Genomic DNA, 26,764 nt, shown 5'->3' with positions numbered 1-26,764 from the left:
GTTAAACGTAATGAAGTGTTTAATATTTGGAGCAATCAACTTGTTTATTCAATTAGAAATAATGATAACTTATTAACTCTAAATAATAACTCCTACAATAAAACAATTTAACTACACAACAAAATCCAAACTTGAGATAGAGATAGAATTATTTATTCTTTATTTTTTTAGTTTTATTTTATATACAAGTAGAATTTATTTATTTATTTATTTTGACAAAAGTAGAATTTATTTATTTTTGTTTTTTCTTTTATATAGATTATGAGTTATTATAAAAAATATATATATATATTTTTATAAATATTTAAACTTGTGGCATGTTAGCTTATGAGGATTGTGGGGCTTTATTTGGATAAATGGCATTTTCAATTAATTATTGTACTATTTTGTGTGTTTGGTGGACCCTAAACTTTATATGATTTATTCATTTTCTAATATTAGTTAATACCCATTTTAATAACTTATAGATTAGATGACACTAAATTTGCCTATGCTATTGCCATAGAACACTCAAACATGTACTTTTATTTTTATTATTTATTATCATTATGGAAAATATAAAAATAAACCTACTTGTTCAATTTGCAAAAACATTAAAATTCGCAAACAGATATTCTGTACTTTATGAAATTTACAGTTAAAGAATATATGAGTCAATTTTTCAATTAAACAATACTTTGGGTTTAATTCATTTCCAAAGTCAAACCTTGTATTTTGAGTAATTTGCAAAGTCATTTTTTTTAATTATTCCAAATCGCTCTCTTTTTGAGTAAATAATCACCGACAATAATTTTTGACAGAATGATTGAATTTGTAAACTGCACAAAACATATAACCCTTATTTATAAACTTTTAAACCACGAAACTGTGTTTGCAAATCTGCCAAATCACATTGTTTATTTTGGTTCGGTTTTGAGTCTGAATGTACTATTGTATTCTCATGATAATAATAATTTCAGAAAAATATATATACTTTTCATTTAGAATTATCATAGCCTCAATATTATAAGTGCATGAAATCATATATTATTTCATATATTTGTTTTTAAAAAGTTTTTTTCCTAATAATTTATATACTTTTTCAGATATAAATGAGTGGATTATATGATTCTTTTTTAACATATTCACTTACTTATATTCAAAGAATCATATATACTTGTAGTATATCTAATCACTTAAATTAAGTCTTAAATTTAATTATGGAATAAAGTATTAAAATGACCTCACGATTTTCAAGAAAGTATCAATTTAGTTTTAGCCTATAAAATACAGATTTTGTAAAATGATACCAATTTAATCCATTCAGAAACTTTACGTCTCAACATTTATAAAATGGTACTAATTTGGCCTAAAATTATATTACATAGGACACAAAAAAAAAAAATATATTTATTTAACCGTTTGATTTCATACACTTATATTCATTAGATGAAAAAAGTCCAAATACAATCAGAAAACCATAAGGAATAAAACCTTACAAAATCCACAAAGGGACGAAGACGACTACAAAGAGCAAGAAAAAACCATAAAAGGTATAAAACACACAAAAAACAATGAACCATATATTTCTTGGAAATCCAAATCTGCAGAAAAGTAACTGCAATCCGATCTTCATCATTCAGGCCCTTTCGAACATTCGGATCAGAGTCCTTTCTTTTGTTGCAACCACATCGATCTATTGATCCATGTATAAAATAAATCGTTTCCGCTCTTGCTAAATCCGAAAAAGGTAAAAATAAAAGAATAATTGGGAACAGATACAATTTAGACAAATAGAGAGATCCGGAATATATATATGAACACTGGTTAGAAAGAAAATAACAAACAAACAAAAAACACAAAACCTAACCCGGTGGGAGGAGGAAAAAGAAAGACAAATTTTCTTCTTCCTCCTCAAAGTAGATCAACAGGAACCGATGAGATTTTGATTTTGATTTCATACACTTATTAAAAAAGAATTCTACAGTAGAATTGACCATCTGATCAAAGATTCGAATTCTAGACATAATAATACTGTTATGATTAAAATATTTGGTGGTAAACTTGAATTTAAATTAGTTTTAGAATACCAAATAGTTAGAAAAAACTATTCTATGATAGGAAGATACACAAATCCACCGATATTTAGACATGTCCGTATTTAGACATGTCCGTAGATACGGGTATCTGTCCAAGCCCGTGTTCTTTGAGTTGGGCTTTGATAATGAAAATTGATCTTAGCCTCACGCCCGCTAAAACCCGTCTATTTTTTGGCGGGTTTGAGATTGATGAAAATAGCACAGGCCGGTCCAGACCGGCCTGCCTTATTAAAATTAATTAATAAATCTATATATTTATAATTAAATATTTATTTTTAAGTATAAATTTTATTTTTTATAATTAAAAATTATGTATATTTTTTTAGATGAACTTATATGCGTTGGGTTTGAGATTTGATTTTTAATCCCGAATTCAGCTCGGCTCAAACTCGTCTAAATTAATAACGGACTGAATTCGGTTTGGGATGAGTATTTTTATATAAAACTCTATTATATGGGTCCCGAACCTGGTCCAGCCCGACCATGAACAAGTCTACCGATATTTGATTGTGAAATCCAAAGTTAGTTTAATTTTAGAGTAATTATGTTTCTAGATTAATTGAAAATTAATAAAACTTCTTTTGGATTTTGTATTGTAGTGATGGGTGGTTTTGTGTACGTAATTTCAGTGCTAAGATTTCCAGATTTTATCCCCTTTACCCATATGATATGAAATGACATATGTCAATTTCACCAATAAAGCTCTAAAGTCCATTACATGTAACAGAATCTACAATTCTAAATAATTCATATTCAAATTGAGTTGATGTTTCTTTTAGGTAAAACTTTTCTATAAAATATTTGAGAAAATTCCCACAAAAACCTACCGTGGTTACACGAATTGTCAAACGAATATCTGTGGGTTTTTTATATATATATGAAAATTAATTTTTTTATAATATAAATAGTGATAAAATTATATAGGATGCCCTATTTATTTCTGAAAGCCCATTGATAAATTTGTTTTTAAAAGACATGCTCAACTTTTACGCTTTAAGGGGTCCTTATTGCTTATTTTATCTAGGGCCCTAAATTTACAGGACCGGCCCTGACTCAAGTTACTCACTTTACTAAAAACGAGAATCTTTTAATTTGATACTAAAAAATGACCATTGATGACTTAAAAATGAAAATTTTCAAAAATTTAAATTGATTTAGAAAAATAACCGTTAAGTTTTGAAATTTTTCATTTTGAGCAATAGAATGGAAAATATTGAGCAAGAGAATTTTTTTTTGTTGAAAAATAAAATATTTTATATATTTGGTTATAACACCGAAAAAAATAGTGAATGGCTGTTGTTTTAAAAAAAAATTAGCAAAAACGGGTGGATTTTAAAAGATTTAAGAAAATGTTTTAGTTTTTTCAAAAAAGTAAAACGTTTTCTTTACTATGTTTTTTTTTGTTGACTAATCTAAAAAATTTCGTTAACATATTTTCCGGGTAAATTACACCCATGATCATTGAACCTTACATATTTCGTTAACATGTTTTTTTTTTCTTTACTTATTCTTAAAAATAACATAAAAGTACTCAATTTTATACTTTTTAATATTATTGTCACTAAACTTCAATTACCGTCTCAAAATGACCGGTAATGATTTCATAATGGAAACATTTAAAAAAATCAAGTTACTTAATAGTTTTCTCTCTTTAAACATTTATTTTCTCTCTTTTAACCAAATAACACCTAAACGACATTAAAATTAAAAAATTGAAGATTAAAGTTGTTTAAAATTTAAAATTTTCTATTTTGAAGTCACCAACAGTCATTTTGAGGCATTAATTTAAATTTAGTAAACATAATGTTAGAAAATGTAAAATTGAGTGACTTTGAAATTCAATAGCCATAATGTTAGTTGAGGTAAAGTTCAATAATCATGGATGTAATTTACCCTTTATTTTCTTCAACAAACAAATACGAAAAAAAATGAGGAAAATATTTTTCTATAAACAAACAAAACCCTAATATTCAAGGTACAACTCTTTTTTTTTTTTTTGTTAAGAGGGTCATTATCTTTTGGGTAAAGTCCAAAAAAAAAACATGGTTTTCACATTCATTTTGTTTGTTAAGAGGGTCATTATCTTTTGGGTAAATTCCAAAATTTCACATTTTTGCCAAATAGGTGAATTTTTTTTTACGACAAAGAGATAACTCAGATTTTTCGTTTTGTTAATGACCTCAAATTTAAAAAATTCAAAAATTTGATGATATTTTAAACAATTTTAATTCTTCAATTTTTTAATTTTGAAGTCATTTAGGTTTTGTTTGGTGAGAAAATGGAAAGTGAATATTTAGAAAATGATGAAAATTTGGTTCCATAGTAAATATGGTACTATATAATTTTAATTCTTAGAATTTTCCATTTTGAGATCGTTAACTGTCATTTTTTATACTGTCAAACTAAAATATCATCGTTTTTAGCAAAACAAAAACTCCAATTCAACAGGTACCTGTTTGACAAACCGTGAAAGTACAATTTTTTTTTAACTTTGTCATTATCTCTTATTTCAACTAGGACTAGAGGTGGCAATGGGGAGGGAATTATCTGAAAACCGCGGGTATCCGAACCGACGAGGATCGGGAATAACCGTAAAAATTGGGGATGGGGAAATTTTTTTCCCCGAAACCTAAATGGGTATGGGGATGAGGATTGCTATATCCGTCCCGTGGGGATCCCCACCCGTTACCGTGTAAATTCCCGTGGGGATCTCCGAAAAAAATTATTAATTTTAATTTCTAACCATTATTTTTATATCAGTCTATCATAATCAATTAGTAACTTTTTATAAAAAAAAATTTTATGTACATGGCCAATATAACCAGCAATTGTTGCTGGTTAATGGTTACTCTGTAATTTAACCAGTACAATATTAAATGTTTTTAGTTATTTTTTTAAAATATTATAATTAAATTTTTGTATATATAAAAATTAATATTATTAATTTATTGGGCATGGGGATGAAAAAATTCCCGAATCATTTAATAGGAATTCTCCAAAACTGTCCCGTAAATACTTAGGAACGGAGTAATAAATATATACTCGTCCCCGTTCTGCACCATTGCCACCTCTAACTAGGACCCACAAAAAAATCGGGACCGGGTTGTACAACGATAAGGACCACATACTATAATTAAAAGGATAAAGATCCAATTACACTTAAATACTCTTTTATAACCATATATTGATTAAGACCCACCATCCACCACTATATAAGTAGAATCAAGAAACCCAAAAATCAAGAAACACAAACTCAACCAATTCTTGAATTCCCAAAATGTCTTCTTCTTTTTCTCTCTTCTTTCTTGCTCAAGCCATAATTCTAATCCTAACCCAATTCAAGACAGTCCAATCCAATCCCCAAACAATCTCTCAAACATGTAAACAAACACCATACTATAATCTCTGCCTGAATCATCTCACCGCCGATCCAAGAAGCTCCACCGCCGATGTCAAAGGACTAGCACTTATAATGGTTGATTTATTGAAGGGGAAAACTACAAGATCAGCCCAATTTATCAAACAGATTACTGGAAAAAGACCTGATTTGCAGAAATTGTTGAAAGAATGTGCCCGGAAATATGACGTGATTTTAACGGCGAATATTCCCGTCGCCATTGAAGCTCTGGAGAAAGGTGATCCTAAGTTTGCTGAAGGCGGAATGAATGATGCTGCGATTGAAGTTAATTCGTGTGAAAGTAGTTTCCGCGGGACGAAATCGCCTCTTTCGAGTTATAATAAATTGTTGCATGATACTTCTCTTGTTGCTTCTGCTATTGCCCGACAACTTCTGTGATTTTCCGTGACGATATGGAGGGTTTGGGGACGACACGGTGGGTTTAGTGACGTTATATTATGCTATCGTAGTTTCGAGTCGATATCTTACTTGGAATTAACAATTAATGGATGCTCTGTTTGAGGAAGTCTCCGTGTTTAAAATGTATTATGGGACCCACTTAAATAGAGTATCTTCGTTGGTTGTTAGTTCTAAATAGGATACCTCTGTGGGACTATCACGGTTTAGGAGCGAAATAAATTATAGTAATGAATTTGGTGGCATGATCGGCGGCGGAAATATCTGTCGCTGATGCTTAGTTCCGAAAAAGCTATACTATTTATTTTTCTATATATATATATATATATATAAATATTTTCGTCGATTGATTCGCGGAATGTTTTGTTGTAACTGTTATTGTATATATGTATTACTAATAGTTTCTTTCATTTCTTGATGAAAAATAAATAAAAAGATTGTTTTGTATCATGGTTTAGTTGTTGGATGTTTGTTGTTTGATGTTTCTGAGAGATAATTGATATTACTGTTAAAAATAGTTGTAATTTTTACCAAATATTTCTTATCTTTTGCTTAGAATTAAAAAAAATAGTTCCGAAAAATGAAAATGGACGGACTTTTAATTTGTTTCTCATCGAAATAATGATTAATGAAGCTACTTCTATTTTATAAGTTAAGATATTAATATAAGACCTATCCACGACCCCAAGGCGTTGGGTCTAACGACATCCCAATCGTGAAATGATAAATTTAGATCTTTTATACACACATTTTAAAATTTTAAACACCGAGAATAAAGATGAAACTCGAAAAAAGAAAATATATGAATCTAGAGAAGAAATTTCGATTATTATAAAATTTTGACATTAGAGTGAAAGAGACGAAGTGGAAGTAAAAAATTGTCCATTGCCTTCAAAATCAGTAACCACAGTAAATTTTTGGGATTAAGTCTAAATTTATCCTTACCGTTTCGAGGGAATTGCATATTTACCTCTATCGTATGAAAATTATAAAAATTTTCTTCTAATATTTTGAAGCAGGATAAATTTTACTCCTGCCTGATTAAAAATTTTAAACATATTGATTTGTTCGTTATTTGACTGTCACATCAGATTTTGCAAATAAGTTTGTCAATAAACTGAAACATTTTCGTGCATTCTGTTAGGTCGTTTGTAATTGTGTTAATTACGTAATAAATATTTTATACAGTTTTTTTTGTGATTAATTTATACATTGTAGTCCTAATTTTTGAAATTTTTAGCAGATATTTTTTTTAACTATTTACTATATAATAAATATTTTAGACATAATTTGTATTAAGAATGTCTGATGTAACAGTTAAATAGTGAGTTAAATTACGATAAACGAGTCTGTTCAAATTTTATGCCCGATAAGAATAAAACTGATCCTACTCAGAAACGTTAGAGCATCTCCAATAGAGGGTGCTTGAAAGAGTGTTTGATAATGTGACAATTATTTTAACAACTTTCAAAGGGTGTCATCTATTGGAGTAAGTGTGGTTGCTTAACAAGTTTGCCATTTTTTGGCAACTTTGCTTCAAGATTGACAAACTTTTTTAATATAAAAAAAATGGTTTACTTGATTACTATTGGTCCGTATTTTTGAAGAGTCCCTTTCATTTCACTATTGGTTGACAATATTTATAATTAAAATAAATTATATATAAAGTAAGGATTAAGGTGCAAAAATACCCCCTAACATTTTGGGTCAGAAGCAATTTTACCCTAACATCTAAAATGGTGCAATTTTACCCTAACATCTAAAATGGTGCAATTTTACCCATAATGTTGGAAGCCAAGAACAATTTTACCCCTAACGTTGATAAATTAGGTCAATTTGAGAAATAATTCATCAAACTGTCTTCTCGGTCATGAATCTTGTCATCTACACTTTACACGTGTGTCATTTTATCAGTAACAAATCACAAACATATGTTGAGATGTGAAAAAAAAAATAAAAATATATATATTGTCTTTTGTACGAATTGAATAAAAAAATTCAAAAAATTCAGCGAATTTATAAATATTAATATCCAATTCTATTATTAAATTATAAAAACCATGAAATCATTTTTTAAGAACCAACTGATATGTAATTAATGCAGAACAATGAACAAAATATTTGTGTTTTTAGTACCTAAAATTGACGCAAATTATCAACATTATGGATAAAATTGCACTATTTTAAACGTTAGGGATAAAATTGCTCCTAACCGAAAACGTTATGGGTATTTTTACACCTTAACCCATAAAGTAAGGATTTGTGGAGTCATTGTGTGACAACTTTTAAAGTTGCTTACTATTAGAGCATTTCTTAAAAAAAAATCCAAGAATGATGTGGATGATTAAGTTAATAAAAATATTATATTTTAGTATGATGTGTTAAGTTTTGATACTTGTAATGCAACGTCTATTGGAGATGTTTTTACGGCAAAAAATTCTTAAATTAATGTAGGTCCGCAAGTTTGGTCCATGAACCGGTCTTAAGAAGCTTCTTAAGTTGGGTCTTAAGTTAAAATTTGAGGAGGGATAACGAAAAATCAGCTCAAACAGTCTCTTAGTGGCTCCTCAAATCACTAAGAGCCTCACCATCCTCTCTATTAAGAGCATCTCCAACAGACTCTTAGTGAACTCTCTAAAAATAATATAAATAATTGACTCTTAGTGATTTAAGAGTGGCTAAGATATATCATCTCCAACAATGCTCCTTATATTCACTCCTTATTTATTATTTTATTATTAAAATTATTCTTTATTTTTACATTACCAATAGTGTGAGGAGAGAGACACATCAATAATAAATTATTAATAAAAAATGAAGTTAGGAGGCACTAAGAGGTGGAGAGAGGTTCTCTATTAATAGAGAGGATGAAGAAGCTCTTAGTGATTTGAGGAGCCACTAAGAGGCTGTTGGAGATGAATTTTCATTCTCTCTCCTCAAATTTTAACTTAAAAGCCAACTTAAGAGACTGTTGGAGATGCTCTAATAGGGAGTCTCTCTCCATCTCTTAGTACCCCTTAATTCATTTTTTATTAATAAGTTATTATTGAGGAGTCTCTCTCCTCACACTATTAGTAAATATAACAATAATTAATAATTTTATTAATAAAATAATAAATAAGGAGTGAATATAAAGATCATTATTAGAGATGATATGTCTTAGTCACTCTTAAATCACTAAGAGTCAATTATTTATATTATTTTTAAATAATGGACTAACTAAAAATCTCCAAGATGCTCTAAATATTAACAAATTGCCTTTTTATCCTTCAAAACTATTAAAGATCAACATTAAATATTGGTGAGATTGTTATAAATAAATGGGCCCTATTTTGATTTACAAAATAATTACTATTCATAAATGGGCCCTATTTTGATTTTCAAGTTTGATCCATGAACGGTCTTAACCAGTCATTCAGTAGTAGGGACATATAGAACACAAAATTCTAATAAGGACAAAATTCAATCCTAAACAAAATTAATTTTATTATTATTTAATTGTCACATTAAACATTATAAATAAATTTGTCGATAGAACAATTTTTTACATTTTATAAATATATCAGTGATACAGTAAAACATTTAACGCATTAGAAATGTTAGAACAGAAATTGAGAAAGCACCAAAATTAACCGAACACAATAATGGGATGAATCGTAGACTATATTGCTTTCTTTAAAACGTTCACAGAACTGCTAGAAAGTACAAGTAGATTAAAATCTAGTCGTTACCAGGATAAAATAGCTCACTCGTAATACGAGTTCTATTGTACAGTACGAACTCGGTTTTGTCTATACTCTAGTTGCTCAGTTCGAAATTTACAGAAAGTATTGTTTTCAGTACCTTTAGAACGAAAATCACAATATGTATTTATAGAGTAAAATAGAGTTGTTGTGCTCTGATTTGGTGGAGAGAAAAGAGGGAGAGAAATCAGGGAAATGGGGAACTGGAATGACTAGTTCAGAAAGAGCAAATCAAAAGTGACGTTTAAGAAATAAGATATTTTTTTTTTTTGGTAAGAAGGGAAGAAAAAAAAACAAACAAACAAAAACCTAACCCGGGATCAGTCTAGGAAGACTGACCCCAATCCTATCCTCAAGAAGAGAAGGTAACAGAAAAGAAGGAGGAACGGAAAGGGTAGAAACACCTAACATCCCCCCATGCCCAGCAGCTGCCAAGCGATCCGCCACGCGGTTTTGCTCCCTATAAATATGGGAGAAGGTAAGAGAATCGAAGGCAGGACGAAGCCTCAAGATGGCTTTAATAAGATTCTGACTCTTAAGACAAACAGCATGTCTATCCGAAATCCTGTTGATAGCCTCCAAATTGTCAGACTCCACCGAAAGTCTTTTAACACCCATGCGAATGGCGAGTTTAATGCCAGACAAGATCCCCCAGAGCTCTGCAGTAAAGGAGGAGCCCGTACCTAAGTTATGGGTAAACCCAGCCAGCCAGGCGCCACCAGAATCCCAAAGAACTCCACCAGCAGCAATTCTGCCATTACTAAGGCAGGAGCCATCCGTATTCAACTTGACAACCCCTTCCCTGGGCTTCCTCCAACCAACTAACTGGACCTCTTTAACCGGGGAGGGGTGAACCAGGGGCTCTCCTTCAAAACTCTTTGTAATAACAGAGAGTTTTTTCGAGAAGTAAAACCGGAGGTCAGGAATAAAGACAGTCTTCTCAGCAAATAACTCTTCATTCCTCCATTTCCACATTTGGTGACAAATAATAGCGAAGAGAATAGCCCCGTGCTCCATACTGGCCAACAAATTCCCATTAACGCCTTCAGAGAACCAGTCAATATCAGAGAACCCCATAAAGGAATGAAGGATGTGGTGAGGAAGGACCCCTTCCCAAACCTTTCTACTATTCGGGCAATCCCTCAAAGCATGGCACAAGGTTTCCACATGGCCGCTGCATCTGCTACAGGCACCAGATACAGCCAAGTGCCTTCTGTGTCTATCTACATTCGTGAGGAGCCTGTCTTTGACTCCCAGCCATAGGAAACTCCTAATGCGGTAGGGGACTTTGAGGGCCCAAATGGACTTCCAAATTTCCAAAGGAGGATCAGCCCTATTAGGGGTAAAAGCTTCATAGGCCGATTTGCAAGAATAAGAACCATTATTAGTCAAGGCCCAGCAGTGTCTGTCCTTATCCTCCTCCTGATTACTAATCTTCACACCTCTAATATTAAGGAGGGTCTCCAGGCTAAGAAAGGAGTCGAACTTAGACCAGATCCAGTCTCCCTCCGAGTCCACCACATCAGCAATTCTCCAAGAGAGGAGATCATTCGGCGGAGGGGCGATGCACACCTCAATCAACGGTTTGTCACCAATCCAGGTGTCATACCAGAAACTAATGGATCTCCCATTACCCACCTCCAAGCCAATCCCTGTACAGAACTCAGCAAAAACAGCACTAAGCCCTTTCCAGAGGAAGCAACAGCTGACAACCCTCTCCTTCGGGCCACCAAAGATTCTATCTTCCCTATACTTGCCGCACAGAAGACGAACCCAAAGGGAGGAGGGGGATTGCCACATTCTCCAAAGAAGCTTCATTAACAGGACTTTATTATTGTCCTTAGCTTGCCTTATACCAAGACCCCCCCTGCTCTTAGGCTGGCAGGCTTCCTTCCAAGGGACCAGGTGAATCTTCCTCCCATCCCCAGACTCTCCCCACAGAAAACGCCGATTAATTTTATCAAGGTCGTTGAGGACCGGCTCAGGGAGCTTACAGGCTTGCATGATGTGATTTGGAGCAGCGCAGTTGATAGACTGGATTAAAGTAAGGCGACCTGCAAGGGAAAGAGAATTAGCTTTCCAGCTAGCACACAAACCGTTAGATTTGTCCAAAATGTCTTTAAAAGAGGCTTTGGACACCCTGTCACTATGAAGAGGGACCCCAAGGTATTTCCCAAACGATTGAGTCAGGGGAATGCCAGACATCTCACTCAGTCTTTTACACAAGCTATTATCCATATTCTTGGAACAAAGTATACGGGATTTATGGATGTTAATCTTCTGGCCAGAAGCCTCACAAAAGCAGTCGAGGATATCCATCACAGCCTTAATTTGTTCCTCATTACCCTCCACAAAAAGCATGACATCATCAGCAAAGAGTAAATGGGTAACAGGGGGGCAATGTCTGTTGATGGAAACAGGGTGGAGAGTCCCTTTGCTCACCGCCTCTTGGATCAGGTGAGACAATCTTTCCATGGCAATAACAAAAAGGAAGGGGCTCATAGGATCCCCTTGACGAATACCCCTGGATGGAGAGAACTCATCCGACATATCCCCATTGATCATAACCTGGAAAACAGGAGAGGAGATACACTTTCCAATCAAATTCCTCCAGTTCTCCGGGATACCAGCTTTGGCTAAACTATCCAGAAGAAAGCTCCAGTTCAACCTATCATAGGCTTTCTCCAGATCCAGCTTGAGAGCCACGATCCCTTTCTTGCCTTTCTTAATCTTCATAGAATGGACAACCTCCTGGGCAATAACAACGTTATCCATCAATTGTCTTCCAGGAACAAAGCTCCCTTGATTTTGGCTGATAATATCCGGAAGGATCTTCCGGATTCTATTAGCCACAATCTTAGTAATAGCTTTATACAAGACATTACAAAGACTGATGGGTCTCATCTGGAGAAAGGAAGAAGGCTTGGCAACCTTAGGAATCAAGACAAGGAGGGTTTTATTAACCAAACTGATATCGTTCGAACCACCAAAGACACCTAACACAAAGCTGTATATACCCTCTTTAACAGTGTCCCAGTGTTTATGATAGAAACTAGCGGGGATACCATCAATACTAGGAGCCTTAGTGGAACCGATGCTGGAGAAGGCCAGATCAATCTCTTTAAGCTCAATGGGATGGAAAGCATTATTAATAGCATCCTCCCCCAAACGAGGAAAGGAAATGCCAGAGTGGGCACTCTCTAGGTCCACAGCTTCCTCTCTGAACAGGTCCTTGTAGAAATCAAGGGCAAGGCGCCGAATGTCCTCCTCCTCAAAAATCCACTCACCACTAGCGTCTTTAATAGCCTCGATCCTATTTCGCTGTCTCCTAATGATCGTTGAGAGGTGGAAAAACCTGGTATTCCGGTCCCCGTCTTGAATCCAAGCCTTCCTAGATTTCTGGAACCACAGAAGCTCTTCCTGTCTAAGCACAGCTTCCAACTCGTTCTGAAGAGCTCTTAGGTGACCATTCAGGCTATGATCAAAACGACCCTCCAAGCAACGCTGAACACCTTCCATTCTCCTCAAGAGTTTGTTCTTCCTCCTGATAATATGACCAAAAGTATTTTGATTCCAAACAGCCACATTCCTCCTGAATTCCTCAGTAGCGAGGAGAACATCAGAGTGGGGATGCCAATTGCTTTTAACGAAATCCTTAAACTCGGGGTGAGACTCCCAAGCCACCAGATACCTAAAAGGTCTATTACCTTTCAGCCGATTTCCTTTGACCAAATTAATGAGGATAGGGCAATGGTCTGAGTGACGGAAAGGGAGATTAAGTACCTTGACCTCAGAAAACCTATAAATCGCTGCAACATTAGCGTACACCTTATCCAACCTAACAAACACACTATTCCTTTTCCAGGTAAATTTGTGGCCAGCAGCACCCAGGTCCGAAAGCCCGCACATATCCATACTTTGCTTATGATTAAGACACCGGTTCACATAATGATTACCCCCTCCTCTCTGATCACTCAAGAGGGCAATGTCATTAAAATCCCCGGCAACCAACCACGCCTCCACCATGTTAGAGCTAAAAGAATGAAGGATCTCCCACAACCTTCTTCGGTTAGTCGAAACAGGATCAGCATAGACGAAGGTAATAAAGAAGGATTTATTACCCGGGTAACACACCTCACTATGGATGAATTGACTGTCCATAGTAACAATATCAATATTGACTTGACCTGGCTTCCAAAAGAGCCAAATCCCCCCTGCCCTAATTAATTGAAAAATTAATTCTGAAATTAATAAAATAATAATACAAATTATTATCATTATTTTTTAATAAAAAAATATAGAGTTTACATCACACCACACCAATCCGACTCGGATGAACGACGTGTGTGTGGTGGTCAAACATCAAGTAAGGTCCTCACCCTTTCATAAAAGTGAGATTTTGTCAACATGTCTAACATATTTACCGTGCTACTAATAAAAAAAAAAAGGGCGGTCCGGTCGCATTACGCGTCCCCGCTGAGCGAGGGTCCGGGGAGGGGTCCCACCACAAGGGTGTATTGGGGGCAAGCCTTCCCTTGCCAATTTACCGTGCTACTAATATAGTTACAAAAACCAACAAAAAAATGTAAAAAATTGCTTCAGTTTATCGACAAACTTGTTTGAGATATATGATGTGATAGTTAAATAACAATTAAATCGATTTTTTCAAATTTTCAGTAACGTAAAGTTAAAATTGATATTACTTGAAAATATAAGGATTAAATTTACACACGTCTACATTGTTTAAAAAACGTTGGTGTAAATATCCTAGATTGTTTGTTGTGTAAATATTGATTAATGAAGCTAATTATAGTATAGGTTATGATATGATATAGATATAGATCTATTCACGATTTTGAATATTCCTCAAACCTATATAAATATTAATTGGATTTAGATTAGACTTGGGATTAAAAAATTTAAATGTAAATCCGTTCAACAGGTCTAATTATTGAAAAATTACCTCTTTATCCCTTAAATAGAGGTGGCAAATAATCGATCTATGTCGAGTTCGTATCTAAAATTTAGTGTTACAATTACTCAACTTAGCTCAATTCAAAAAGTTTCGTATCATAATCATGTTAACTTAATTGGGTCAATGTCGATTCCATATAGTATTTTCAGATCATATATTTATATTAATGATGACTTTTAAAAATATAGGAAGAAATTACACTATCTTTTAATATTTCATATTATTTTTGGATTAATATATTAATATTAATAATCCAAAAACCCGTTAATATCATACTGATAGGTCATGTAATATATTTATAACAATATAGAAGGTTCGAGTCGTATTTATATGTAATAATTATAATTTTATTATTTTTATTAAAAAAGATGAGATGTAAAAATATGAAAGAATAACAATAATTTTAAATATTTGTGTCGTTTTTGGATTAACTGTTAGATATGTAAATAATCCTATTATTTAGAAAAATCATTAACATGTCAATCATAACCTGACAAAAAATTTACGTATTAATTTCATATCAATAAAAAAAAATGATACTTTACCTATTAATTTAAACTCAAACACTAAAATTACATTCCAATTTTGTATCGTGTATTCAGATTACGTGTAGATTGGTGCCAAAACTATTAAAGATGAACCTTAGATATTGGTACAAATGTTATAAATAATTGGGACCAATTTTGATAAAAGTTAATACAACAGAAATGGGTAGGTCACCAAAAGGCCCATAGATGGGCATATATGGAAGGTAGTCCTTTGCCCAAAGGTTCGAGCTGGTTTGGTTTACTTGTTGTTCAATGTTACGGTTTGTTTTTTTTAATGTTAGAAAAAAATGTTTTTCAAAAAGTAGATCTCTTCTTTTTTTTATAAAAAAAGTAAATAGAATATCCCTAACCGAACCTCCAAATCTCTTCTTTTTAATATGAAAAGACAAATATAAGGAGAAAAGAGAATAAATAAACACCCTCTTAATCTCAAAAATTATTTACGTGTTAAATGTTAAAAAGTAAAAAGTTGTCTAATTGCATATTTGATCTCTTGGTCAATTTATTTTTTTTATTAATTAAACACTTAATTTTTCAAATGGATACATTAAACCATTGATCAATTATTGTTAAACACATTAAGTCATTGATCTTCTGAATGAATATGCTAAGCACTTTATCAATTACGTCATTCAATTGGTACTTGTATTGCTCGTTCGACGATGGAGTCGGAGTTGATAGTGAAGGATTTGAAGCGGAAGCATGTTGGTATTTAGGAGACGAATTTCAAAAAATTTCCCTAAACAAACAATCAGTGTGATCCAATCACTCAGTCAAACATCCGATGTCTGACATCAAATCCTTAACCAAGATCATTAAGTTCTTTAATAATCAAATTGATATTTATACTACGAGATTGGAAAAATACCTCTTGTAGATTCCAATCGGGTATTAAAGCTTCTCTAGTGCTGAAGCCTATAGTTAGTCCACTAAGTCGATTAGATCAAACCTTAAAGAAACTGATTAATCTTGCTCAAAATCGAAAACTGATTCCGGATCCGATTTTCTGAACCGAAAAATCGTGTGTCTGTTTCTTTCGAAAATCATCAAGTTATATAACTTGATATATGATATACATATACGTCATTCTTATCATAAGATAAGAATGATGGTGTAGTATACATTATAATAATAATAATAATAATAATAATAATAATAATTATTATTATTATTATAAAAATAATAAAATATTAAATATAATAATAATAAATTATATTATATTTATATAATAAATTATATTATTATTATTATTATTAATATATATATAATAATAATTAATTAACAACTTAATTAATTATCATTATATCCTTGAACAAAATAGACACCTCTCAATACTAACAGTCAACACTTGACTATTGTATTTTGAAAAAGCTATCAATTTAAATTAAGCAAGAATAATTATTTATAATTTCCTCATTTCAATTGAAGATCAAACAATGTTAAAATGTTTTGTCAATCCCATTGACATATTCAATTGTGTCAATTAATTAATTAAAACACTTTTAATTAATCAATTTAACTAAAGCTTGATACAAACAACTTGTATGTGTGTGACTTTCTAGGTTCATCTTTAACTGGCATTAGAGGCATAATAATAACACTTATTAATTATGTTAGGAATCCAATTCCTTGTACTATAAGTGTATCCCATATAAGCTTAACTTATATTTACTTATAGTCCTTTAAAGGTCATGATCTCCAGCTAACACACTGCGCCATGACGTCCCAATTAAAGAATGAAGTTACGTGAAGTAAATTCATAATTAAACTAATCATGAACCATCGATCATAATTTCCATGCACTAAAGTCCTTTCATTAAAAATCACAATCTTGACTAGAGTCACAAAGTGTCAAGCTCTAACCGTTAAGATATTAAGAAATATTGATTAAGTCATTGATAAAATAAGACTCTTATCAAAGAACCATTCTTTGATACTTATCTCATAAGATGAGTCTTATTGTCCTGGCCAGGAACTCATTCCATCAAAAAAACTAATCAATAACTATCTTAGGATTTATCTCTATTTACTTAGAGTAATGAATCCTCTATTAGCAAACTCTTGTTACACTACACAACTAACTATAGCGATTCACTGCCGGATTACCAGAATTAAGATCCCAGTACAAAGCAGGAACAAACTATAATTACCTGCGCAAGAACAACTAAGTTTCCTCAAGTCAAAGGACTATATGCACTATTATGACCTAGATAATAATTATGTTAACTAGGAGTAAACCTTTGTGCAATTATTATCTAACGTCACAGTTCGAACCATTCATCTCTTTGAATGTCCACATATTTATTCTGATATCAACATATCAAACAGAATGAGATTTTTTGTTTCTGATTAATATCTCATACTAATCGAGAAAATAAACAGAGGTGATAATCTAAGGATAGATGAGTGTCCAATTCATTATCCACTGATTATGAACATTTAAGATTATTATTGTACCAAAGAAATATATCTCATTATTATTAACTCTTAATAATATTATCTCTTTGTAAATAATCTTTGGACTAATATGTATATTCATTAAGTAATTAAACAATACAAATAATTACACATGAATACATATTTTATTAACTGCCATTTGGATACAAAATTCACTCTGTATAATATACAAAATGAATGACCTAGGGCATACAACACTTACAACCTCCCACTAGCACTAGAGCCATTCAGTACAATATTTAAGACATATCTTCTCAAGATGACGGTCTAACTGTGACTGAGTCCTTGGCTTAGTAAATGGATCAGCTGGATTATCAGCTGATGCTATTTTCTGCACCGAGATATCTCCTCGTCCAACAATCTCTCTGATTAAGTGATACCGCCTAAGCACGTGTTTGAAGTTCTTGTGAGACCTTGGTTCCTTTGATTGTGCAATCGCTCCATTGTTATCACAATACAAATGGATTGGACTAACAATAGAAGGAACCACACCAAGTTCGGTGATAAAGTTCTTCAACCACACTGCTTCTTTAGCGGCACTTGAGGCGGCAATATATTCAGCCTCAGTAGTGGAATCAGCTACAGTATCTTGTTTAGAACTCTTCCAAACAACTGCAGCTCCATTACATGTAAACACATATCCTGAAGTGGATATAATTTTCTCCTTATCGGATTGAAAGCTAGAATCTGTAAAGCCTTTAATTAACAGATCACCTCCTCCATATGTTAAGATCATATCTTTAGTTCTTCTCAAGTACTTAAAGATAGACTTAACAGCAATCCAATGAGCCATATTTGGATTTGATTGATATCTGCTTGTTAGACCAACAGCAAATGCAATGTTTGGCCTTGTACACAACATAGCATACATTAGACTTCATATAGCTGAAGCATAAGGAATCTTGGCCATTTCTGCTCTCTCCGCTGGAGTCTTAGGTGATTGCTCCGTGGAGAGTTGCAAACCATGTCTAACAGGTATCAATCCTCTTTTGGAGTCTTCCATTCTAAATCTCTTTAGAATTTTCTCCAAATAAAGTTTTTGAGATAGCTCTAATATTCTTTTAGCTCTATTTCTATAAAGCTTAATTCCAAGAATATAGGAAGCTTCTCCCAAATCTTTCATATAGAAGGTAGAGGATAACCAGAGCTTAACATTAGTTAACATACCAATGTCATTCCCAATTAACAGAATATCATCAACATACAAGACAAGGAAAGTGATCGCTCTCCCACTAACCTTCTTGTAAACACATGGCTCATCAAGATTTTTGACAAACTCATAACTCTGTATGGCTTCATCAAATCTTTTATTCCAACTCCTTGAAGCTTGCTTAAGTCCATAAATGGATCTCTTAAGCTTACACACTTGAGAACTTTCCTTGGATATAAAACCCTTCGGTTGTTCCATATAGATTTCTTCTTCAAGAAATCCATTGAGAAATGCAGTTTTAACATCCATTTGCCAAATCTCAAAATCAAAGTGTGTTGCAATAGATAAGATTATTCGAATACTTTTAAACATAGCTACGGGTGAGAATGTTTCTTCAAAATCGATTCCCTCCCGTTGGCGATAACCTTTCGCCACAAGCCTTGCTTTATAAGTATCCACAATTCCTTCATAATTCAGTTTGCGTTTGAATACCCACTTACAACCTATAGGAACAATTCCTTCAGGTGGAGTAACAAGTTCCCAAACTTCATTCTTATACATGGAATCAATCTCACTTTGCATTGCTTCTAACCACTTAGAAGATTCAACATCACATATTGCTTCTTCATAAGTAACTGGATCATCAGGATGGTTAGTACTACCAAAAACAAATAACTCTTGTTCGTGGTCAGTAATTAAACCATACCTATCAGGAGGATGTGAAACCCTTTCAGACCTTCTAAGAGTTGGAGTGATGATATATGTTGTTTTGGTAGGCTCATCTGGCTGATCAATTTGTATTGGTTCAGCATGTTGAATTTCTTTATTAGATGATTCCTCATCCAATAAAATCTTTCTACCTTTACCACCTTCTTGCAGAAACTCTTTCTCAAGAAAAATGGCATCCCTACTGATAGTAACAATTTGTTCATCAAGGAGATAGAAATAATAACCCATATATCCTTTTGATTTAGGGTATCCAACAAATCAGCCTTTAGTAGACTGTTCCTCTAATTTTTCCGTTTTCTGCTTTTTAATATAAGCAGGGCAACCCCAACTTTTAACATGATTCAAAATTGGTGCCCTTCCAGCCCATATTTCATATGGTGTGGTAGAAACAGATTTAGAAGGAACACGGTTGAGAATATAAAGTGCTGTTTCAATTGCATATCCCCAAAATGAGATAGGCAAATCAGTGTAACTCATCATCGATCGAACCATGTCCAACAAAGTCTGATTCCTCCTTTCAGACACTCCATTTAGTTGTGGTGTGTAAGGAGGAGTGAGTTCAGAGATAATTCCATTTTCCTTGAGGAAATCATCAAATTCAGTACTCATATATTCACCACCTCGGTCCGACCTTAGTGATTTAATATTTTTCCCAATTTGATTTTCTACTTCGGCTTTGAATTCTTTGAATTTTTCAAACACTTCATATTTGTATTTCATTAAATACAAATAACCATATCTTGATTTATCATCAATAAAGGTTACGAAGTAGTGATAACCTCCACGAGCTATTTCACTAAATGGCCCGCAAACATCAGAATGTATTAATTCTAATATTTTATTGGCTTTCTTCATTTGTCCCACAAATGGTTTTCTAGTCATTTTTCCCTGTAAACACGATTCACATGTTGAATAATCGGATTGAGAATTTAAATTTGTTAAAATTCCCATCTTATCCAATTTAGTGAGTCTATTACTAGAATTATGTCCTAGACGGAGATGCCATAAATATTTTGAATTAAATTCTGATTGTTTATCAGTGGAATTATTATTCATATCTTTTAGGTTGCCAAGCAAAACTTGTTTATTTTCATTTTTGTTATTTGGTATATTTTTATCAACATAAAATAAACCACGATGTAAAACACCAGAACCGATAATCACATTATCAAAATATACTGTACAAGCTTTATTACAAAATCAGAATTCATAATTCCTTTTTGTCAAACTAGATACAAATATTATATTTTTATATGCTCCTGGTATATACAATACATCTTTCAATAACAAAACATGATGGTCTAACATAAGTGAAATATCTCCCACTGCCCTGGCTGCAACCGTTGCACCATTTCCCAGCGTGAGTTCCACTTCACCATCTTCCAACAACCTTTTATTTGCCAGATCCTGAACATAGGAACAAATATGAGAAGTTGCTCCAGTGTCTAAAATCCAGGCATTAGATGAGTTATAAGAAAGATCATTATTCAAATCAACATTTAAATAATTATTAAGAGAAATACCTGATGCAAAAGCTGCACCCTTACCCTTCTCTAAACTTTTCAGAAAGTTTGGGCAATTTCTCTTAAAATGACCTTCCATTCCACATTGGAAACATCCCTGCTTAACAACACCCTTAAGTTGTGTTGATGCTTTTGGCCTCACAAATGATGGACTTGTATTAGTGGTCTTTTGAACTTTCTTTTTCTTCTTTTTAGGTTGGGTCTTACCCTTCCTTTTAAAAGAAGATGCAACCACTACTACAACATCATCTTTCTTTTTATCTTGGTCCACCACATTCTGTTGGTGAACAACCAGATTCTGCAGCAACTGTGCCAAAGTACACTCCACTTTGTTTAAATGGAAGTTTGAAACAAAACCTCCATATGAACGTGGGATCGAAGAAAGCACAAGATCAATTTGGAGTTCATGAGCCATTGCAAAATCCAAATTCTTTAAAGAGTGGATTAAATGGATCATTTCTCCAACATGATCAGAAACATTTTGGCTTTCTTTCATCTTCATCCTAAAGAGCTTACTTGATATCTTATATCTAATAGTCCTGCTGGTCTCACCATACAGGTCTTTTAAGCCCGATAAGATTTCATAAGATGTTGCTATATTCTCATAATGCTTCTGTAATTCATTATCCATAGAAGCAATAATATAGCAATTGGCCTGGGTATCATCATCTACCCATTTGTCATATGCATCATGTAAAGCCTTTTCTGCATCCTTTTTAGGAGATCCAGGCTTAGGCTTTAGAATTACATATAACAAGCGTTGCTGAGTTAACACAACCTTAAGGTTTCTCAGCCAGTCCACATAATTTGGCCCTGTGAGCCTATTACGGTCTAATATCGATTGGAAAGGTGTTGATAACATGTTTGGAATCAAAGAGTAACTGCAGAAAATAAAGATTGATAATCAGTTATATATTTAAAGTGAATTAAACGAACCAATATGACATGGACTTTTATCATAATGGTTTTCCACTAATTTGGCGAATCCTATACTTCCAAATAGGAAACGATAATTCTTTGGAATGAATTACTAGTGGGTAAATCGAATTCTTATAAATTCTATTAGGTTCTCCCTCAACTTCACATTGGTATTCTTGGGATAACTAATAAATTCATAAGTTGACAACACTTGTCAATCACCTTGCACTATGCTGTGAAATTCAATTTCACACTTTTCTAGCTCCTAGTGTTTTAATCCTCAGTTTCCCTTTGACATTCTTGGATTTCAACACTAGATAAATCCAACCCACTAGATCAGCAGATTATATTAAGCCCGAATTAACATTGTTCAGCTTCACATTGGCATTCTTATAATGTTAATTGCCTAACATAAACCAAAAATTAATTCAATGGGAATTAATTTTCACACTAATCACACAAACCATTTGTGTATTAATGCACCAGTGGAGAGCCTCGATACAATTCTTGTATCTTTATCAGATTTAATATTTATTTGGAAGATTTTCGGTCTTGCAGTTAAATTAAATTTAACGTAAGGTCTCACTTTGCACATTAACCAATTTAAATTTCTAACATGCAATTTTGCATAAAAAGAAATTTATCTTGAATTAACACTTAATTCAATTTTTTTTGAAAGAACACTTAATTCAATTTACTAGTTAATGTTTGCACATTATCCAATAACATGCCTTGTGGTGATCAATCTTAGCATTCATCTAATCTTATTGGTATAATTATGGATTGGATAAAATTGAACATGTAATTAATAAAATTACATATATTTATGTAGTAAAATCAAAATTGATTTTATTACACAATTGACCCTTTTCGTACAATTGACCATCAATTGTTCCTAAATGTAACACTTACATTTAAGGCCAATATATAATTTTAATCACATTTCAATTTTATAACAACAGACAACATACAAACTAGACAACTAAAAATTGCTTAAAGTGTGCCCGTGCCATAATTTCTGCAATCTGTTAATTTCGCCGTTTCTTCAATTTTGCTCCAAAATTATAATTTTTCTTGGTACTCCAAGACTTCAATATTTATAAACCCAAATTCATAAAAATTGAAATTTAAAATTATAACTATAGGAGTAAAATAATAAAAGAAAAAGCCCCAACAATCTTGATGACCCTCGAGGCTAAACCGGGTCATACTCATTTCGCAGGCCCAGCCCATACTTAGACCTATGGTCTAAGATCGGATGAGACCCGAATAAAGGAAGCGGGCGCAGCGAGTAACCGCCCCGAATGGGACCCGAATAAGCGGAAACGGGTGAAGCGAGTAACCGCCCCGAATTCCTAAACGGAGCATCAAGACTCCCACTCAGAACCACGTTCGTTGCCATGAAAGCCACGAAAGGGATATGGCCTAAAAAGGGGGAACCGCCCTCAGAACGTGGCCCACTAAGGAGTAACCGCCCTCGGCGGTTACCTAAAAAACACCTATAAAAGGCCTTAAGAACGAGGGAAAAAGGTACGCTCACATTTTTCCCCGCAATACTATTGTCAAATTACCAACCTTCTTACAAAAACTGACTTGATCGTCGGAGAGTTTTCCCGGAGATCCTGTCTCCGGTTCTGTTTTGCAGGTAACTCCGGCAGAGAATATCAAATCGGATCCGGCAAGTTATCATTGGTGCGGTGAAGGTGGACCTTTTTTACCAACATTTGGTTAAAGGTACGCGAAGAACATGTCAGAACCATCACGAACGACCGGCGTTACCACTAGATCAACCAGTATGAACTCCAGGGGACCACGGATTGCGAATTCGCAACCTGCAAGTACACAGCCTGTGGTGCCTAGCTCATCGGGTCCTTCGGGACAATTGAGTCCCTTATTGGAAGTCCAAGTGCAAACTGAGATGGAAATGTCCAATAGTGATTTCGTGCAGATGGCAGGACAAGTCTTGGCTTCGAACATGAGCCAGGCGGCTGGAGATCGAATGATTAATTTACTAACTGCCCTCGCCGAACACAATACCGCCGTGGCGGCTGCTCCTCAAGAACCTGTGGTTATCTCAACACAATCGCCGACTATCCCTGTCATATCGGCCCTCCCGCAGCCATCTCAGGCGCCAAATCAAGTGGGCCAGAGTAGTCGCACAAACCCACACAGCCACCCGAGCAACTACTCGCACCCAGATCTCATTACGACGATACATCCGACCTGGCAGCCATCCTAACCGTTGCCAGGAGTGCAAGGCACTCTTCCGCTACAGCAAGTGGAACCTTTTCCTCACAGACATTCGGAGTTGATGACTCCTGGGCGAGAGCACACATGGAACTTTGATCCTATAACGGGACAGTGGTTAGTCCCCCAACAGGCACACGTCTCAACATCGATGGGCGGGTGGATGCCACCCAGAATTCACCAGCAGCGGATGGAAGAAGTCCGTCGAATACCCGATATTGACTTAGAAGATTAATTACGAAGCATGATGGAGCGAATGGGGTACTCGCCTAGGCCGAGAGCAGAGGTCCAGAGCGATTCACCTTTTGCCCCTTCGTTGCGAGAATTCATTCCAGATCACAGAATCAAAGCGCCCGCGATACCTAAATACTATGGGGATCCAAATTCTGATCCTGAGGCTCATGTCAGGAACTACAGAGAACTAATGGATGTTGCAGGAGCGAGTGAAAGCATCATTTGCAGGTTATTCTCGACAACTTTGGGCGGAGCCGCATCTGATTGGTTTCGATCTTTACCCGCAGAATCTATTCACAATTGGCATCAATATAGTCGGGATTTCTGTGCGAAATTTGTGGGCTGTAAAGCAGCGGATGTGATGGATAGGCAGCTGAAGGAGATCAAACAGAGGAACTATAATTCCCTAAGGGAATTTGTTGTCGCATTCAACGATATTCTGGTGCGATTGCAAAACCCGGATATTGTGAGCATCCGCAACATCATGGCAGATGGAACCACAGATTGGAGTATGCAGGAGGAAATCATCCGCAACAAGCCGCGCACAGTGGCCGAACTCATGAAAATAGCAAAGGAATTCATGGAAGTGGATGATGTCAACAGGGAACATAGGGCTCAAACCCGGCGAGAAAGAGATGCCGCTAGATCCACTTCGGACAATCGGCGCCAGACCCAGTCCAAAAGTAATTTTGTTCGAAGAGGCGATCGCCCCTTTCAAAGTGGCGGATATCAGACACCATTAAACACGACTCGCCAGGAGGTGTTACTTTGGATCGAAAAGAGCCCCCTAAAGAAGGATGTGCGGTTCCCCGAGGTAAAAGGTCGAACCAGTTTGGGCCGACATCCTAACAAATATTGTAGGTTCCACAGACTGAACGGCCACGACACGAACGATTGCTATGAATTGAAGAAGGAGATTGAAAGGCTGATCGAAAGGGGCAAGCTGAATCAATTTATACGAAAGGAGACTAGTGACGAGAAAGCAACGTTACCACATCAAGAAGAGGCAAGGCCCGAAAAGAAGCAGAAAAAAGGAGTGATAAACGTGATAGCCGGCGGGATCTATGAGCCTCCAACAAAAAGAGCTCGCCGTGAACAGTGAAAAAGCAACACTCATAGGGGGGATGCCCTCAATTACTCATTCGCGCGAATCACGGAGCCGCATGCGGATGCTTTGGTGATTACAATGGCTGTAGAAGGATGGGACGTCAAGCGGGTCCTTATTGATACTGGCAGTTCTTGTAATGTTATTACTCGGACTGCATTCAACAAGTTGGGAATTAATGATAAGCGAGTGAAACATACATTCATGGATGTAACAGGTTTTGGGGGTCAATCCTCTCAAACAAGTGGACAGGTGGTGTTGGAGGCAGAAATGGGCGAGAAAAAGCTAAAATGGCGAGGTGATTTAGAATTCGCAATTGTTAATCTCCCATTGGCCTACAACATAATTCTGGGACGCCCATTCCTGTCAGAAACGGAGTCGCTCATCTCAATGAAGCATTTAACATTACATTTACCAACACACCAAGGGGCGAGTCATAGTTGAAGGTGATCAACTTGTATCTCAACAGGCCTATACATTGTCACTTGAACCAAAGCCAGACGAGGAAGATAGGGTAGAGGAGAAGTTGCCAGCGGAAGCATTGGGAGAAACGGAACTATTCGCCATCTCAAGCGACAAAAATGTGCGAATAGCGACGGGCCTCCCCGAAGAAACGAAGAAAGCCATTGCCGAGGTGCTGGTCCAATGTGAGTCGGCATTTGCCGCCCCAAATGAAATACTGAAAGGAATAAGTCCAGACGTAGCAACCCATCGTTTGAATGTAGACAAAGGTGCAACCCCAGTGCGACAAAAAAAGAGAGGACATGCTCCTGAGCGGCAAAAGGCGATTGAAAAAGCAGTGGCGGATTTGCTAAAGTCAGATGCAATTCGAGAAGTCACCTATCCAGAGTGGTTAGCCAATGTGGTGCTAGTAAAAAAGCCAAATGGAACGTACAGAATGTGCGTCGACTTCAAAGATCTGAACAAGGCATGTCCGAAGGATATGTATCCGCTTCCTAACATTGATATATTAGTAGATGGAACTGCAGGATATGAAGCTTTATCATTCACCGACGTGAAATCCAGTTACCATCAGATACCCATGGAGAAGGCGGATGAAATCAAAACATCGTTCATAATTCACCAGGCGACTTATTGCTTCAAGGTGATGCCCTTTGGATTGAAAAACGCGAGAGCAACATACCAGAGGATGATGAACAAGATATTTTCAGACAAATCCGGCGAGAACTTCTCGATCTACGTTGATGACATGATCATCAAAAGCAAGAAAATGCGAGACCAC

At 34.9% G+C, this 26,764-nt stretch overlaps 1 protein-coding gene across 1 annotated transcript; it reads left to right on the top strand.

Moving 5' to 3' along the window:
• The first annotated feature begins 5,313 nt into the window (after positions 1-5,313).
• On the top strand, positions 5,314-6,342 carry LOC136220092 (cell wall / vacuolar inhibitor of fructosidase 1-like). The gene has a single exon (XM_066007784.1). The coding sequence runs from the start codon at positions 5,356-5,358 to the stop codon at positions 5,872-5,874; it is 519 nt and encodes a 172-aa protein (XP_065863856.1). The 5' UTR covers positions 5,314-5,355; the 3' UTR covers positions 5,875-6,342.
• Positions 6,343-26,764: the final 20,422 nt, after the last annotated feature.

The sequence above is a fragment of the Euphorbia lathyris genome, chromosome 2, assembly GCF_963576675.1.
Source record: "Euphorbia lathyris chromosome 2, ddEupLath1.1, whole genome shotgun sequence".
Taxonomy (NCBI): domain Eukaryota; kingdom Viridiplantae; phylum Streptophyta; class Magnoliopsida; order Malpighiales; family Euphorbiaceae; genus Euphorbia; species Euphorbia lathyris.
Note: the sequence above shows the minus strand (reverse complement) of the source record. Positions and strands in the feature narration are given on the sequence as shown.

Coding starts and splice junctions, on each gene's coding strand:
- LOC136220092 (XM_066007784.1), top strand. CDS start 5,356: ATGTCTTCTTCTTTTTCTCTCTTCTTTCTTGCTCAAGCCATAATTCTA.